This window comes from Heterodontus francisci, chromosome 33, assembly GCF_036365525.1.
Source record: "Heterodontus francisci isolate sHetFra1 chromosome 33, sHetFra1.hap1, whole genome shotgun sequence".
Classification (NCBI taxonomy): Eukaryota; Metazoa; Chordata; class Chondrichthyes; order Heterodontiformes; family Heterodontidae; genus Heterodontus; species Heterodontus francisci.
This window is the reverse complement of record NC_090403.1, coordinates 57,913,196-57,932,177: the sequence shown is the minus strand read 5'-3', so window position 1 is coordinate 57,932,177 and position 18,982 is coordinate 57,913,196. Positions and strand designations below refer to the sequence as shown.

Below are 18,982 nucleotides of genomic sequence, written 5' to 3'. Positions count from 1 at the left end.
TATCCACGAGGGCCACTTGCCCTTCTAATATTTCCGGAGTTCCAACTCCCACTCTGGCCTGGCCAGGGCCATAATTACTCAAAGGTTCACCAATCTGATCCGTCAGACTCGTAACTTTGTTTATAATTTAGTTCAAACTCAGCAAGCCTATTCAAAATAACTTGAAATAGCACTACAACCGAGTCCCTGTTCGGGCGCCAATTATGTTGTGCCGAACACGCACTCTACTCTTCAAGAATCCATGGAATCCGATTGGTGAAAGGTATCTCAATATTTTATTCACGCACTAAATCATCAAGTACAAGCTCTCACTAACTTGTACAGTATCAAAAATTATCAAAGTACAAGCTTTCACTACTTGCACAGTATACTACCCGTCGAGACACAAGGTGATCAGTCTCGGACTTGCGGCTGCTCTTCTGTTCTGAGCTCCTGGCTCAGGGTATCTTCGAGTGTTCTTCCCCGGGGTTCTCATACTTTCCTCAGTTTCAGTCAGGGGTTAAATCTTGTTTCTAAGAACCGACCCTCTTACTTACTCATAGGGGTCTGGTATAATGATATAATGATAATTCCTTATTTGGCTCAGTGAGAACCTGTTCGAAACTTCACAGTTTCCCATTGTCTATTATGAGTTTAATCATATCTGGTGTCCATGACGACTCCCTTTATCTGCTACATGCAAGGACTGTGTCTGGGATCCTCCTCAACATCTTTACTATCTACAATTCCTCGGCCATCTGTGTGTTGTGGCCCTTTGCTACCCAGCTCCCCCTATGCTTTAACACTGTTGTGTGATTATCCCCCTTTGTTTCAACTAAGCTCTTATGTGTTTTTACTGGGTCTACGGTCTGTTTAGCTGACCTCATTAATAACTTAATGTATGTAGCCAACATCAGTGACTGTCCATTTGAAAAATGAGATACTCTGCTCTATACCCAGAGCCCCAGCTGGACCCCCGGAGCCCCAGCTCCAGCTGGTCTTAACTAGCCTGAATCCTGTTGTTTGGCTGCCTTGAGACTATTTGTCAGCTACATGAATATTTTTCCCAGCATAACGACGACTTATCCTGCTGGATCAGAACAGAGAGTCTGAGGAAAATCAACCAAATGTATCGTATTAGTTTATATAACATGGGACACAGGGTAACTTGATAAGGTGGATTCAAAATTAGCTTAGCTGTAGGAGACAGAGAGTGATGACAGACGGCTGTTTTAGTGACCGGAAGCCAGTGTCCAGTGGCGTACCACAGGGATCTGTGCTGGGTCCCCTATTGTTTGTCATTTATATAAACGACATAGATGATTATGTGGGGGGGGTAGGATCAGTAAGTTCGCGGATGACACAAATATTGGCCGAGTGGTTAACAGTGAGGTTGAGTGTCTTGGGTTACAGGAAGATATAGGCGGGATGGTAAAATGGTCAGAAAAGTGGCAGATGGAATTTAACCCTGAAAAGTGTGAGGTGATACACTTTGGAGGGAGTAATGTGCACTGGGAAGTTCCGAGGAACAAAGGGACCTTGGCGTGTTTGTCCATAGATCTCTGAAGGCAGAAGGGCAGGTTAATAGGGTGGTGAAAAAGGCATATGGGACACTTGCCTTTATCAATCGAGGCATAGATTACAAAAGCAGTGAGGTCATGTTGGAGTTGTATAGAACTTTGGTAAGGCCACAGCTGGAGTACTGTGTGCAATTCTGGTCGCCACATTATAGGAAGGATGTGATTGCACTGGAGAGGGTGCAGAGGCGATTCACCAGGATGGTGCCTAGGATGGAACGTTTAAGCTATGAAGAGAGGTTGGATAGGCTTGGGTTGTTTTCGCTGGAGCAGAGAAGACTGAGGGGTGACCTAATTGAGGTGTACAAGATTATGAGGGGCATGGACAAGGGAGCAGCTGTTCCCCTTAGTTGAAGGGTCAGTTACGAGGGGACACAAGTTTAAGGTGAGGGGTAGGAGGTTTAAGGGGGATTTGAGGAAGAACTTTTTTACCCAGAGGGTGGTGACGGTCGGGAATGCACTGCCTGGGAGGGTGGTAGAGGCGGGTTGCCTCACATCCTTTAAAAAGTACCTGGATGAGCACTTGGCACGTCATAACATTCAAGGCTATGGGCCAAGTGCTGGCAAATGGGATTAGGTAGACAGGTCAGGTGTCTTTAATGCATCGGTGCAGACTCGATGGGCCGAAGGGCCTCTTCTGCACTGTATTATTCTGTGATAATAGTGAAAGAAGGATTGTGAATTCTTGCCAGTGATGCGGAGTGTGAATATTTGACACCCCACCTTGCTTCAAAATAGTTGTGAATCTTTATCTTTATCAACATCTGACATATGGGAGTCTTTCAAACGTCAGCTGATTAGAATCCAGGACCAGCATGTTCCTGTGAGGAAGAAAGACAAGTTTGGCAAGTTTCGGGAAGCTTGGATAACACGGGATATTGTAAGCCTAGTCAAAAAGAAAAAGGAAGCATTTGTAAGGGCTGGAAGGCTAGGAACAGATGAAGCACTTGAGGAATATAAAGACAGTAGGAAGGAACTTAAGCAAGGCGTCAGGAGGGCTAAAAGGGGTCATGAAAAGTCATTGGCAAACAGGATTAAGGAAAATCCCATGGCTTTTTATACATATATAAAGAGCAAGAGGGTAACCAGGGAAAGGGTTCGCCCACTCAAGGACAGAGATGGGAATCTATGTGTGGAGCCAGAGGAAATGGGCGAGGTGTTAAATGAGTACTTTGCATCAGTATTCACCAAAGAGAAGGACTTGGTGGATGATGAGCCTAGGGAAGGGAGTGCAGATAGTCTCAGTCATCTCATCATCAAAAAGGAGGAGGTGTTGGGTGTCTTGCAAAGCATTAAGGTAAATATGTCCCCAGGACCTGATGGGATCTACCCTAGAATACTGAGGGAGGCAAGGGAAGAAATTGCTGGGGCCTTGACAGAAATCTTTGCATCCTCATTGGCTACAGGTGAGGTCCCAGAGGACTGGAGAATAGCCAATGTTGTTCCTTTGTTTAAGAAGGGTGGCAAGGATAATCCAGGAAATTATAGGCCGGTGAGCCTTACGTCAGTGGCAGGGAAACTATTAGAGAGGATTATTCGGGACAGGATTTACTCCCATTTGGAAACAAACAAACTTATTAGTGAGAGACAGCATGGTTTTGTGAAGGGGAGGTCCTGTCTTAATAATTTGATAGAGTTTTTTGAGGAAGTGACGAAGATGATTGATGAAGGAAGGGCAGTGGATGTTATCTATATGGACTTTAGTAAAGCCTTTGACAAGGTCCCTGATGGCAGACTGGTACAAAAGGTGAAGTCACACGGGATCAGAGGTGAGCTGGCAAGATGGATACAGAACTGGCTCGGTCATAGAAGACAGAGGGTATCAGTGGATGGGTATTTTTCTGAATGGAGGGATGTGACTAGTGGTGTTCCGCAGGGATCGGTGCTGGGACCTTTGCTGTTTGTAGTATATATAAATGATTTGGAGGAAAATGTAGCTGGTCTGATTAGTAAGTTTGCGGATGACACAAAGGTTGGTGGAGTTGCGGATAGTGATGAGGATTGTCAGGATACAGATCGGTTGGAGATTTGGGCAGAGAAATGGCAGATGGAGTTTAATCCGGACAAATGTGAGGTAATGCATTTTGGAAGGTCTAATGCAGGTGGGAAGTGTACAGTAAATGGCAGAACCCTTAGGAGTATTGACAGGCAGAGATCTGGGCGTACAGGTCCACAGGTCACTGAAAATGGCAACGCAGGTGGATAAGGTAGTCAAGAAGGCATACGGCATGCTTGCCTTCATCGGTCGGGGCATAGAGTATAAAAATTGGCAAGTCATGTTGCAGCTGTACAGAACCTTAGTTAGGCCACACTTAGAATATTGCGTGCAATTCTGGTTGCCACACTACCAGAAGGACATGGAGGCTTTGGAGAGGGTACAGAGGAGGTTTACCAGGATGTTGCCTGGTCTGGAATGCATAAGCTATGAGGAGAGGTTGGAAAAACTCGGATTGTTTTCACTGGAACGACGGAGGTGGAGGGGTGACATGACAGAGGTTTACAAAGTTATGAGCGGCATGGACAGAGTGGATAGTCAGAAGCTTTTTCCCAGGGTGGAAGAGTCACTTACTAGGGGACATAGGTTTAAGGTGCGAGGGGCAAAGTTTAGAGGGGATGTGCGAGGCAAGTTTTTTTTTACACAGAGGGTGGTGAGTGCCTGGAACTTGCTGCCAGGGGAGGTGGTGGAAGCAGATACGATAGCGACGTTTGAGACATCTTGACAAATATATGAATAGGATGGGAATGGAGGGATATGGGCCCCGGAAGTGCAGAAGGTTTTAGTTTAGGCAGGCATCAAGATCGGCGCAGGCTTGGAGGGCTGATTGGCCTGTTCCTGTGCTGTACTGTTCTTTATGATCACTCAGTTCAAAGTAAGAGCTCCCTGTTTTACCAAGGTCTCTGACCAAAACTTGGAGTTCCGATGAGAGAATGGAATCACTGAGCTCCATGACACCATGGGCCCACTTGAGCAAGGATTTGGCCTTGAAGGGGCTGTCCATTTCTGACTCACCTCTCTGCTTCTCTCCTATGTAGCCAGGTGACCTCAGTGGTGGCTGGGATAGTGGGGGTGCTGCTCTTCATGGTACTGGTGATACTTCTTGTCATCTGGTTTAAGCGCAAGAAACGACTGAAGCGGAAACATACGATGCTGAGACTCCTGGAACAGAGGGAGGTGAGTGTTACCACAGCATCTGCTCCCGATCAGGCAACTAGTGTGGTTCAGTGGAAATTACTGTTCGCCCAAAACTGGAGGTGGGGAATTCAACTGCTGTTGGAGACAGAGTAGCGCAGTGACCCACCTCCAGTTGTTTACAGACTGCACCCAGACTCAGCATGAGGGGTAGAGTTTCCATTATACTTGGGATGTTCAAATAACACCCTTCCCCCATCCCATCCCACTCACTCAATTGCTTGACTGCGCTGTACCACGGAGTGTGGCGTGGCCTCGGTTTACCGTCTCATCTGAAAAACAGCACCTCCGGCAGTACTGCACTGGGAATCTCAGCCTGGATTATGGGCTCAAAGCTCTGAGAGTGGGGTTTAAACCCGTGATTTTCTGGCTGACACTTTTTGCAGTTTAAATCTGGAGTTAAGGTCTTGATCTTCCAGAGAGGGTGCAGCCATCGATTTACACAACCATAGTGTACACACAAACTGAAGCAACCAGGAAAGGGGGCACATCATGATTGTGCAGACTCAGCTGCACACTTGATTCTCTCATGGGGCATGGCCTCACTAAAACGGCAGCACCATACGATTTAACCAGTAATCCAGTAGCACCATAACTATAACCTGCTTAGCAGGGAGCAGCAGTCTAACTGCACGCCCTATCCAGAAGGTCATTCCAACTTTTACCAGACCAGAGGAAAGAAATTCTTGCCAAAGTCAGTTCAACACTTTTCACTAATTCTGCGTCACGTTGTGTACCGGCCGTGTCACCTCGTGTGTAAAATGTTCTGGGATACCCTGCAGATCCCTGATGTAACCTGCTATGTGTGATTTTTCGTTTCTTCAGCTGGTTGAGCCATTGACTCCGAGTGGAGTTGTTCCAAACCAGGCACAGATCCGAATCCTAAAGGAAACTGAAATGAAGAAAGTGAAGATTCTGGGATCTGGAGCCTTTGGAACAGTTTACAAGGTAAATAAACACACTCCCACATGATGGGACCTGGAGCAGTTGTGATCACTGCTGCAACTCTGCTCTCTCCTGCCTTCCATCCTTTAACTCTTTGTAACTGGTTTGGAGTCTGCTATCGATCATGTGACAGAGTCAGTGAAACTGTCCTGTCAGAGGTCCATTCTGGAGTTTGAACTTTGAATAGACAGGTTTGCTAAAGAATGGGAGTCAATCCTTGTGAATTTGTAAAACAACTTCCATCCTTTAGATAAGTTAGACAGGGAATAACTTTTCCCATTAACTAAGGGTACAAGGACGAGGGGACACCGATTGAAAGTTTTGAGCAAAGGATGCAGGGGGAATACAAGGAAGCACATTTTTTACATAGCGGGTGGTAATGACCTGGAACTCGCTGCCTGCAGGGTGGTGGAAGCGGAGACGATCAATGACTTTAAGAGGAAGTTGGATGGCCACCTGAGAAGTAGACTTGCAGGGCTGCAGGGGTCGAGCCAGGGAGTGGGACTGACTGCACAACTCCATGGAGCGCCAGCAAGGAGTTGATGGGCCGAATGGCTGCCTTCTGTGCCATAAATGACTATTTCACATCATTGCCCCATTGCTTTACAATTAAATTGAGTTTGTAGCTAATTCTGCACCTGGGCACTCCTGGAGAATTTAAAAAGGTTCCCCAACCCACGGTCCTCTTGAGGCCGCTTCTCAACTCCAGAATTCATTTCAAAGAATTCTTGTCATGCTTACCCACCCTGTTCCCATAACAGGAGTGAATAAAAGAAGTTTAGTAAAGCAGCATGATGTGACAGGAGCAGCATTTCTGAATGGTTTTCTCAGATTATCCTGTCAGTTTGTTCTGGGTGGACTTACTGGGAGATCTCAATTAATGACCTAGAATGCTTTGCCTTTTCCTAAATGCAGGGAGTCTGGATGCCGGAGGATGAAGATGTCAAGATCCCTGTTGCTATTAAGGTTTTAAGAGAGGGAACCTCTCCGAAAGCAAACAAAGAGATCCTTGATGTAAGTATAACCAGTGCTGTGCCAGCCCAGGGGCTTCAAACAAGGTGGATCTGTTTACTCAATGCAACAGGAATACGGTCACTCCCTACCCTGCTGAATAAACAGGCACTGTATACAGATGCAGTTTTGCCGGATTCCGGAATGAACGTTTCCCCTCAGCTTGGAGTAAAATTTGTATGGGCCAGTCTTAACCAAACTCTATCTCCCTCAGACAATTCTACAGAAAACTATCCCTTCACCCTTCTAGCTTCAGTCGTCTTTCTCTTCCATTGATACTTCCCTAAATTATTGCAGTGGATTTTAACACTTCAATTATTTTCACCTTTGGCTATTCGGCCCAATCTATATTCAGCAGTTTGGTTTCCAGTATTGCCATCCCCAGGTGACCTTAGAACCTCTTTTAAACACCTCTGCAAATCTACGCTTCACCACTTTGGTAAAACTTCTTTGTCACTTTGAATGTCTCCAAAGGTTTTAACAGGTTCTGGCACCAAACACTTCTAAACATGTTCTCATCGTGTCCTCCCACCAAATCTCTGTTCAAGGCTTCCCAGTCTCCTGTCACATCGGTCTATTCGAGCTGTTTGTATCTGATCCTCTGAATCTTTCCATTAAACCAAGAGTTCCCAGGGCTCTGTGCTCCAACTCTGTTCCTTCTGCACATTAATAACCTCCTTCCTTCATCATCAACCCATTCTCCACTATCAACAAACTCTACACTGAGCTCCCTTCAGATCCAGGCCCTTCAGTGCAGCAGCTGAATCATTGCAATGGTTCTGTACCTGCCCTGGGTGTGATTAATGCTCACAGTGGGTTCAAAAGTGTTTAGGTGGTTAGATTCCCAGTGCCTCATTCCTCGAGGTGAGGACGGAATTTCGCCAATTCCCACCTCACAGAGAAACGGAAGCACCAGCCAGTAGCGGAGATTCAAAGAGTGGTGATTGCAGCGATTGGGAGCCTGGTGAACAGTGTTCGTATGTTGCAGGAGGCGTACATAATGGCAGGAGTGAGTAGCCCTTACGTCTGTCGTCTGCTTGGGATCTGCCTGACGTCCACTGTGCAGCTGGTTACACAGCTGATGCCATATGGATCCCTGCTGGATTACATCCGAGAAAACAAGGACCGGATTGGATCCCAGCATCTCCTCAACTGGTGTGTGCAGATTGCAAAGGTACGTCAGCAGAGAGAGATACCAGGAAATGATAGGCCTATTAGTCTAATGTCCGTTGTCGGAAAGATAGTAGAATCTGTTGTGTGTGACAGAGTTACTGAGTATTTCTGTAAATGTGAGCTGATCAGTGACAGCCAGCATGAATTTGTAAAGGGTAAGTTATATTTAACTAAATTGAATTTTTGATAAGGTAACTAACCTGGTAGATAAGGGAATGTCTATGGATATTGGCCCGGATTTTGCAGTCAGCGGTAAAGCAAGGGCACCTCTCTGCTGACCTCAAAGAAAACTCACAAAAATCTAGCGATCTCTGGCGTGAATTTACTCTTTTCCAAAGGCAGTTTAAATCTGGTGCCAAGTCAAGGGGCTCACCATGCGTGCAGCAGCAGTGTTGTCAGCAAACAGATAGGCAACCGATCAAATTGAAATATTCCCTGATAATGAAGCAGGAAGTTCACACCCTTAAAATCCATCACTTAATTTAAATTTTCAGATAGTGAATAAATATGAATTTGTTAAGATAAAAGCTAAAATAAAAAACAGATTTAGAAAAAGTTTTTGTTTTGAATAATATATGGAATATTTTATCATTGTGGAGAAATGTGACATTCCACAAATATAAAATTAGTTTTTCTGGGCCAGTGAGGATGTTTAGCAATAATTAAGAAGTTACTTCATAGTTAAAAACTCGTTACACTTCATTCAACAAGATGTAACTTTTTCCAGGGTTTTTACAGTGAGGCTAACAGCATTTGAGTCAGAGTTATACAGCACAGAAACAGGCCCTATGGCCCATCATGTCCATTCCGGCCATCAAGCAGCTATCTATTCTATACTCATTTTCCAGCACTTGGCCCGGAGCCTTATATGGTGTTTCAAGTGCGCATCTAAATACTTATTAAATGTTGTGAAGGTTCCTGCCTCTACCACCTCTTCAGGCAGTGCATTCCAGATTCTAACCACCCTCTGAGTGAAAAAAGTTTTCCTCAAATCCCTCTAAACCTCCTGCCCCTTACCTTAAATCTATGCCCCCTGGTTATTGACACCTCCGTTAAGGGAAAAAGTTTCTTCCTATCTACCCCCTCATAATTTTGTATACCTCTATCAGGTCTCCCTTCAGCCTTCTCTGCTCTAAGGAAAACAACCCTTGCCTATCCAGTCTCTCTTCATAGCTGAAATGCTCCAGCCCAGGCAGCATCCTGGTGAATCTCCTCTGCACCCTCTCCAGTGCAATCACATCCTTCCTATAGCGTGGTGGCATGAACTGTACACAGTACTCCAGCTGTGGCCTAACTAGTGCTTTATACAGCTCCATCTTAATCTCCCTGCTCTTAAATTCTATGCCTCAGCTAATAAAGGCAAGAACATAAGAACTAGGAGCAGGAGTAAGCAATTCAGCCCCTCGAGCCTGCTCCACCATTTAATACAATCTCGGCTGATCTCATCTCTGCCTCAACTCCACTTTCCTGCCCATTCTCCATAACCCTTCAACCCATTACTAATTAAAAATCTGTCTATCTCCTCAAATTTACTCAATGTCCCAGCATCCACCGCACTCTGGGTAGTGAATTCCACTGACTCACAACCCTTTGAGAGAAGTAATTTCTCCTCATCTCTGTTTTAAATCTGCTACCCCTTATCCTAAAACTACGACCTCTCGTTCGATTGCCCCACCAGAGGAAACATCTTATATACCTCAATTAAATCTCCTCTGTCGTTCTTCTAAACTCTAGAGAGTAAAGGCCTAAACTGCTCAATCTCTCTTCATAAGACAAACCCCCATCTCTCGAATCAATCCAGTGAACCTCCTCTAAACTGTCTCCAATGCAACTACATCCCTCCTCAAGTAAGGGGACCAAAACTGTACGCAATACTCCAAGTGCGGTCTCACTAATGCCTTGTACAGTTGCAGCAACACTTCCCTACTTTTAAACTCTCTTCCTTTAGCAATAAATGCCAAAATTCCATTTGCCTTCCTTATTACCTGCTGTACCTGAATACTAGTTTTCAGCGAATCATGCACGAGGACACCCAGATCCCTCTGCACCGAAGCACTCTGAAGTTTCTCTCCATTTAGATAATTTGCCTTTCTATTCTTCCGACCAAAATGGATAACCTCACACTTAACCACGTTAAACTCCATCTGCCAAATTTTGGCCCATTCACCGAACCTATCCACATGCATTGTAAATTTCTTATTTCTTTATTGCAACTTACTGTCCCACCTATTTTAGTGTCATCTGCAAATTTGGCTCCATGCATCCAAGTCATTAATATAGATTGTAAATAGTTGGGGCTCGAGGTCCGAACCCTGTGGTACCCCACTCGTTACATCTTGCCAACCAGAAAAGGACCCATTATCCCAACTCTGTTTTCTGTTGGTTAGCCAATCCTCTCTCCAAGCTAATAAATTGCCCCTAATCCCATGTGATCTTACCTTGTGTATTAACCTTTAGTGCAGCACCTTATCAAATGCCTCCTGGCAAGTATCCCACATGCCTTCCTAACCACCTTATCTACCTGTGCTGCTGACTTCAGTGATCTATGGACAAGTACAACAAGGTCCCTCTAACCCTCTACTTCCAAGGGTCCTACCATCCATTGTATATTCCTTCCCTTGTTAGTCCTCCCAAAATGCATTACCTCACACTTCTCAGGATTAAATTCCATTTGCCACTGCCCTGCCCATCTTACCAGCCCGTGTATATTGTCCTGAAATCTAAGGCTTTCCTCTTATTTATGACACCACCAATTTTCGTGTCGTCTGCGAGCTTACTGATCATACCTCCTATATTTACGTCTAAATCATTAATGTACACTTCAAACAGCAAGGGTCCCTGCACCGAACCCTCCGGTATATCCCTGGTCACAGGCTTCCACTCGCAAAAACAACCCTCGACCATCACCCTCTGCTTCCTGCCACTAAGCCAAATTGCCCTGGATCCCATGGGCTCTTACCTTCTTAACCAATCTCCCATGCGGGACCTTATCAAAAGCCTTACTGAAGTCCATGTAGACTACATCAACTGCTTTACCCTCATCTACACATCTAGTCACCTCTTCGAAAAATTCAATCCAGTTTGTTATACATGATCTCCCCCTGATAAAGCCATGCTGACTATCCTTGTTTAATCCCTGCCTGTCCAAGTGGAGATTAATCCTGTCCCTCAAAAACTGTTCTAATTGTTTCCCTACCACTGCTGTTAGACTCACTGGCCTGTAATTAACTGGTTCTTCTAACTCCTTCTTGAAAACATACAATGTTTTGGCCTCAACTGCTTTCTGTGATTGCGAATTCCACAGGCTCACCACTCTCTGGGCGAAGAGATTTCTCCTCATCTCAGTCCTGAAAGGTTTACCCTGTATCCTTATATGACCCCTGGTTCTGGACTCCCCCACCATCGGGAACATCCTTCCTGCATCTACCCTATCAAGTCCTGTTAGAATTTTATAGGTAAAATAGGTATCTCATCTGGGCCTGGGGATTTATCCACTTTTAAGCCCGCTATAACAGCTAATACCTCCTCCCTTTCAATGCTAATTTATTCGAGTGCATCACAATCCCCCCTCCCTGATCTCTACGCCTACATCGTCCTTCTCCATACTGAACTCAGATGAAAAGTTATCATTTAAAACCTCACCTACATCCTCCGGCTCCACACAGATTGCCACTTTGGTCCCTAATGGGCCCCACTCTTTCCCTGGTTATCCTCTTGCCCTTCATATATTTCTAAAACGCCTTGGGATTTTCCTTTATCTTGCCCGCTGGAGTTTTCTCATGCTCCCTCTGCGCTCCCCTAATTACTTTAAGTAGCCCCATACACTCTCTATACTCCTTTCGGCCTCTGCTGTTTTCAGCCCTCTGAATCTGCTATAAGCCTCCTTTTTTTCCTTATCCAATCCTCTATATCCCTTGACATCCAGGGTTCCCTGGACTTGTTGGTCCTACCCTTCACCTTTACAGGAACATGCTGGCCCTGAACTCTCACTCTTTCCTTTTTGAATGACTCCCACTGGTCTGATGTAGACTTTTCTACAAGTAGCTGCTCCCAGTCCACTTTGGCCAGATCTTGTTTTATCATATTGAAATCGGCCTTCCCCCAATTCAGTACCTTTATTTCCGGTCCATCTTTGTCCTTTTCCATAAATACTTTAAATCTTAGAGTTATGGTCACTATCCCCCATTGACACTTCTGCCACTTGTCCGGCTTCATTCCCCAGGATTAGGTCCAGTACTGCCCCTTCTCTTGTATGGCTTTTTACGTGCTGGCTCAAAAAGCTCTCCTTAATGCACTTGAAGAATTCCTCCCCCTTTAAGCCTTTTGCACTAAGACTATCCCAGTTAATATTGGGGAAGTTGAAATCCCTACTTGTATCACCCTATTATTTTTACACCTTTGAGATTTGCCTACATATCTGCTCCTCTATCTCTCCCTGACTATTTGGAGGCCTGTAGTACACTCCCAGCCAAGTGATTGCCTCCTTTTTGTTTTTAAGTTCTACCCATATGGCCTCATTTGAGGAACCTTCTAAGATATCATCCCTCCTTACTGCAGTAATTGACTCCTTGATCAACAGTGCAATGCCACCTCCTCTTTTACACGCACCCCCCTCCCCCCCCTCAAGGCCCCAGTCTCACCTGAAGATTCTATATCCTGGAATGTTGAGCTGCCAGTCCTGCCCCTCCCTCAACCATGTCTGTGATAGCAGTAATATCATATTCCCATGTGTTAATCAATGCCCTCAATTCATCTGCCTTACTTGTAAGACTGTTTGCGTTGAAATAGATGCAATCCAGCCTTGCATTATTTGCTTGTGCCTTTACAGGTCTATATTTGCTCTGCCATCCAGAGTGACTTAGTTTCTCTTCTATATTTGGCTGTGCATCACCCTCTACTGTACCTCCACTCTGCATCCTGTCCCCCTGGCAAATTAGTTTAATCCCCCCACCCCCCAACAGCACTAGCAAACCTCCCAGCAAGGATGTTGGCACCTGTCCCGGTTCAGGTGCAACCCTTCCAACTTTTACAGGTCCCACCTTTGCCAGAAACAGACCCAGTGATCCAGGAATCTAAAGTCCTCCCTCCTGCACCATGTCTTCAGCCACGCATTCATCTGTTCTATCCTCCAATTCCTATACTCACTGGCACGTGGCATTGGGAGTAATCCAGAGATTGCAACTTTTGAGGTCCTGCTTTTTAATCTGCTACCTAGCTCCCTAAATTCTTGTTGCAGTACCTCATCCCTCTTTCTACCTATTAGAGTGGAAGTTCTCGTCAAATTGTGATTGCAAGGGAGATAACAGTCTGCAGAACCTCTACAGTGCACCCTCTGGAGAAGCATAGACTTACTGATAGAAATTTATGGATTTCCGAGTTATTCCGCTCATTCCAAACTCCCAAAGTTGTCAGTTTCAGTGGAGTAATGGCAGTGAATGCTGACAGTTTCACAATTTTTTTTAATGGACTTCCAGCAGACATTCAACAAGGTTTCTCCCTCAGTGATCTAGACTGGGGTTTCAGTTTTTCACTACATCTATAAATGACTCAGATGAAGGAATATCCAAGTTTGTTGATGACACTAGGTTAGGTGGCACAGCAAGTATTGTAGATGGCAGCGGAAAGTTACAAATGGACATTGATGGATTAAGTGAGTGGGCAAAACTGTGGCAAATGGAGTTCAGTATGGAGAAGTGTGAGGTCATCCACTTTGGACTGAAGAACATTTTCTAAATAGTGAAATGCTGGGATCTGCAGAGGAGCAGAGAGATTTAGGGGTTCAGGTACACAATCAGTAAAAACTGGTGGATTGATATAAAAAATAATTAAAAAGGGGTGGAAGGTCTGATGCAGCTGTACAAAGCTCTGGTCAGACCTCATCTGGAGTAATTGTTCGGTTCTGGGCACCACACCAGGAAGGGAATATTTGTCTTGGAGGCGCAGCAGTGAAGATTCACCAGTGTGATGCCTGGACTAAAAGGGCTAAATTATGAGGACAGGTTGCATAGACTACATACGAACGAGGAGCAGGAGTAGGCTATCTGGCCCCTTGAGTCTGCTCCACCATTCTGTAAGATTATATCTGATCTGTTTGTGGACTCAACTCCATTTTCCTGCCTACTCCCCGATACCCTTTGACTCCCTTGTTTGTCATGAATCTGTCTACCTCTACCTTAAAAACATTCAATGACCCTGCCTCCATCGCTTTCCAGGGAAGAGAGTTCAATAGACACACGACCCTCAGAAAAAAATTCTCCTCATCCCTGTCTTAAACAGGAGATGCCTTATTTTTTAAACTGTGCCCTCTAGTTTTAGTCTCTCCCGCAAGGGGAAACATCCTTTCAACATCCAGCTTGTCAAATCCCCTCAGGATCTTGTATGTTTCAATAAGATCACCTCTCATTCTTCTCAACTCCAATGCATACAGACCCAACCTGTCCAATCTTTCCTCATTAGACGAGTCTGTATTCTCTTGAGTATAAAAGATTAAGGGATGATCTCATTGAGGTGATTAAGATGATTAAAGGATTTGATAGGGTAGATATGTTCGAGAAACTTCCAAGCCTGTTTGTGAAGAAGACACTGAGACTAGGATGCTTTGGTGTAGATTGTTTATTGCTTGTCACAGAGCTTACTTCTGCTCTCCAAACACCACCACCAGCCAGTGCTGGCTGGCTCTTTATTTATACACACACTGGAATACAATTAACTAATTAACACCCAACACCAGTTCACCCTATTATCTTGAACTACCAGGTATTTATCATCCATTAACAGAACTTCAGACCCTAACAGATTCCCCCTTTTTTCTTTCAATACATATAGTAAAAGTAATAAAAAACAAATAATGACATTTTTCTTTACATTATTAACTTTCATTAGCACCAGCCATTAACATGCTGTATATTCCCTCCTTTAAAAATACTTGTTTCAAGAAAAAGCGATCTTATCGTAAAACATTTTTTTTTCAAGTTTTCCTAACTTATAACACAAGACGGCCCTCTTCGAGGACATCCAACAATTTTTTCAAACAAGCACCTCTCATAGTAAAACAATCTGACAACCCATTTGCGCCAACCCATTTTATTTTGGAAATTCCTTTTCTTTCCAACATTTCTTTTATACTCGCGAGGTCAATCCTCAACCTCTTTTCTGCGACACATTTTGTCGAATGGACATTGTCCCAGAGAGAATGGTTATGTAGCATTCTATAGGAAAACTTTTCTCCGAATGCCTCTTATACAAGAGTTCCTTTAAAATACTCGCTAAATACATATCCATATCTATCACTTCTATCAGTGCAAGTGTCTCAGGAGCTAAGGTGCTTTTAACTATCTCCTTTATTTTCTTCAAATCCCAGGATAACGGACAGCATTTATCATTTCTTCCCACCAAAAATATAATGAATCCTGCTGTGCTCGAATAACCAATCGGGAAGATTAGCGTGTGAGGCGTCACTAAAAATGACCAATTTCATCTCCTCTGGGTCACCCAAGGCTTGAAACTTGTGTACATTTAACAAAACTCAATTTCTTCAATGTCTTATTTGCTTTCAGCACTTCCCCAACAGTAGCATGTTTCAGCATGGTGCTCAATTCTAATACATCATAGCAAGCATCCAGCCTAGTTTGTGTGCACAACCAGTTCAACTGCACGATTAAGCTCCTTAACTGGAGCTACGTCTACTTCTTGTTTGGTTGCAGAGTCTTCCTTTTGTGAGGATCTGGCCCAATTTATCAGGATCCTATCAACATTCTTTAGGTAGGACTCTTGATTTAGGGTGACCCCCAACTTAGTCTGCCTAATATTCAACCCTATACATTTAAAAGCTCTGGAAACCTGGCTTCCAACTTTAAATTCCTGCAGAACTTTATCTACCACAAATTTCTCAAATACCTCAGATCCCACAGAAAATCATCCACATGCATCAAGAAAATGCCTGCTAGTGTTTCTTCATAGTACCAATAAAACATTGCCGGATCCACCTTTAGTTGAACACAACCAGCTTTTAGTAGGACGGACCTAACTGAGAAATACCACATCCTGGATGCATCGTTTAGCCATTAAACACTTGTTTAGTTTCCATAATTTCCCTTCTACATCTCCAGCTTCTTTTGGTAGTTTTAAAAATAATTCCCTTTGAAATTTCTCCCCTTGCAAAAATGCTGCTTTGATGTCAATGGATTTACATTCCCATGAGTATGTCGCTAAAAGGGCGAGGAAAATCCTCAAGCTTGCTTTTCCTGCTGTTGGGGAGTCCACTCTAACTTCCTAGTCGTTTCTCAAATCCATGGGCTACAAGTCTGGCCTTCGCTTTATACGTACCATCGGGAAGTACCTTCTCTATATAGATCCATGTATGGGACAATGCTGGTTGTCCTCTATCTGGCATCTGTGTGTATACGCCAAACTCTCTCCAACTGTCAAGCTCTTTTTGCTTTACATCCTTTATTAATTTACCATCTAACTTGTTAGTAGCCACTAGAGCTTCTCCATCGTAAGAGCTCCTACTACTTATGGCGCCCCTCGCCTGCTCTCTGGTCCTTGCTCTTGTGAAACCACATCCCCTACTAGAGTTCCTATCCCTTTCTGGACTACTACTCGACCTGTCCCTCCTACAACCAGACTTCCTTTCACAAGTTCGTGACCTTTTCCTTGGACTATGATTATCTTCAGGCCCACTGTCTGAACTTATACTATGTTTTCTGGCCTTCCATATTTTCACTTCCTTCTGCCAATCTATTGGTCTGATATCCTGTCCCTTGTCTTGCACATTCAGCCAATGTTTGTATTTCCCTGTGGCCTTTCCTGCTCTTCCTATAATGGTGGCTTCTCTCCATTCACTAGTCCCTTCTGGCATATATATCATTCCAGTCCCAACTTTCTGTAGTTGACCTTTGGGATAAATGGCCTTATCTGGATCTTCACTATCACTTAGTCCACTCTCAGTCAGCCCATTATCTGCCACAATCTGTTGCTCTTAAAAGTCCGACATACGTGCATGTGAAGTACATGGTGCATCATCAGTGTCCATCATTTGTTCAGATTTTGTCAATGTATAATCAGTGCCAATAAGCCGTGAGGAATGTACTCTAATGGTTTGGTTGCCATATTGCAAAATCGTCGTTTTGCCATCAGTACTTATAATTTTTCCTGGGCCCCTCAATTCTTTCTGCCTTCTCTTTTGTAATACACCATATCCCTGGAATCAAAATGCTTTTCTGATGGCTTGATCCGATACCTCAGAGCTCATGATTTTTTTCTGAAACCTCCGCCTTAATAAATGTTCTTCTCCCTGCATACACGACATTCAAATGTTCTGCAAAAATTGAACTAATTGTAGTCCCCTCTAAAACCGGGGGAATGATCCCACATTACCGAAGGTATTTTCAGATTCCTGCCTAAAACTAATTGATATGGGCTGTAGCCCCCAGCCATTTGAAGCGTGTTTTTCGCATAAACTGCCCACGCCAGAGCAGCAGTTAATTTACAATTTGGCTGGTCTGCTAAATTTTTTCAGAGCATTTCGTCAATCACAGTATGATTTCTCTTACAGATCCCATCACTAAAAGGACTTTCTGTTGCCGGTGCATTGCTACAATATTTATATTTTCACACATACTCCTGAACTCATCATTAGCAAATTCTGCTGCATTGTCAGTTAGAAACCTAGTCAGTACTCCCAGTTCCGTTCCTATCCATCTTTCCATTATCTTGTCCACTATTACTTTTTTGTCTTTACTACAAATTACCATCAACAAACTGAATCTATTTGCCACGTCTATAAAGTGTAGAATAAAAATATTTTTTTCTTTATCCCATACCTTCAAGTCCATCACTATAGTTTCATTAAAGTCCCTTACTAAAGGCAGACTCACTATGGGTCGCGATGGTGTCCTCCTGTATCTTTTTTTTAAAAAAGAGATCTCACATTTTTCACTGATATCCTCGATAAGTTTAGTGTAGTCATCATCTATTACTCCTGCATCTTTTAACAGAATCTTCAACCTCCAGCAAGGTGGATGTGCAAACTGTCGATGTATTTTTGAAATAATTTGCCTTTTCTCCTTTAAATCCCTCCCCCGGCTGCCATTAATACTTCTTTAACATCCTGCTTAGAGATGTTAGGTCTTGCTAACGGAATACAATAATGTCCCAACTGTGCAAACTGCAAAGCTACAGATTTCCCTTATGTTCCATATCCAATTAAATCCATCATAGACTGTTTACTAAACAGCAAAAGATAGATCACTGGATACTACATCTATACTAATAAAATGGTTTACCCTTGCTATTTTACATGGAATTAGCACTCTTTTTAGTGATTTCAATGTGTTGTCATCCCCAAACCTGAAACAGGTAGAACTGTCATATTCTTTGACCTTATTTCGGTCTTCTTGACTTAAAGAATCCATGTAACACCTTAACCAGTCCACTCCACATACTGTGGATGTAAACCACTGTCTAGTACTGCGCAATTAAATGAATCTGCGACTGGGACACTCATTACCGGACTGAAGCTTCTCGTGACCAGTAGCATCATCCTCGCCTTCCGAACCTTCCACGTCATGTGTCATCTCAAAAGCCCTGTTTTTACTTTTTGGACAATGCAACGTATAGTAATACTTTGACTCACATCAGAAACACCTGTTGACCACTCCTTGGTTATTCCTGGGGTTCATCCTTCTGCCATAATTACCCAATTGCTGGCGTCTGTTATCGCTGCCAAAAGGGTCTCTATCCTCATTCATTTTGTGTGTGTTTCTCCTTTCGTACTACCGTCTGGGCCCCATACTTGAACGGCCTCAAAATGCTGCTAGCATTGTACCCTCCAACTTCAGTGTCTCCGCTAAAGAACCCATCTGCGGCATGAAAGCAGTCGGAAAGGAATGATTTCTCAAAATATTTTTTAAGGCGTCAGACATCTGATCAAACTGCGTATCTTTTTCATTGAATCCAACTCCGGTTAATACCGAGAGCCTATCCATGTGCGATATCCCAGCACAATCCAACAATTTGAAGGCAAGTACTCATCTGGGAATTTCCAAGCAGTATTGCTGCAACCTTGCATATAGTCGGTTAAACGCCATAATATGTTCTCCTCTGG

General features: G+C 43.9%; 1 protein-coding gene across 1 annotated transcript in view; it reads left to right on the top strand.

Annotated features, from left to right (window-relative positions):
• The window catches only part of LOC137348262 (receptor tyrosine-protein kinase erbB-2-like), an 89,720-nt gene that overhangs the window by 52,321 nt on the left and 18,417 nt on the right, over positions 1-18,982 (top strand). The window contains 4 exon segments of the mRNA XM_068013691.1: positions 4,590-4,728; positions 5,572-5,694; positions 6,607-6,705; positions 7,691-7,876. Of these exon segments, the coding sequence (XP_067869792.1) occupies positions 4,590-4,728; positions 5,572-5,694; positions 6,607-6,705; positions 7,691-7,876 (547 nt within the window).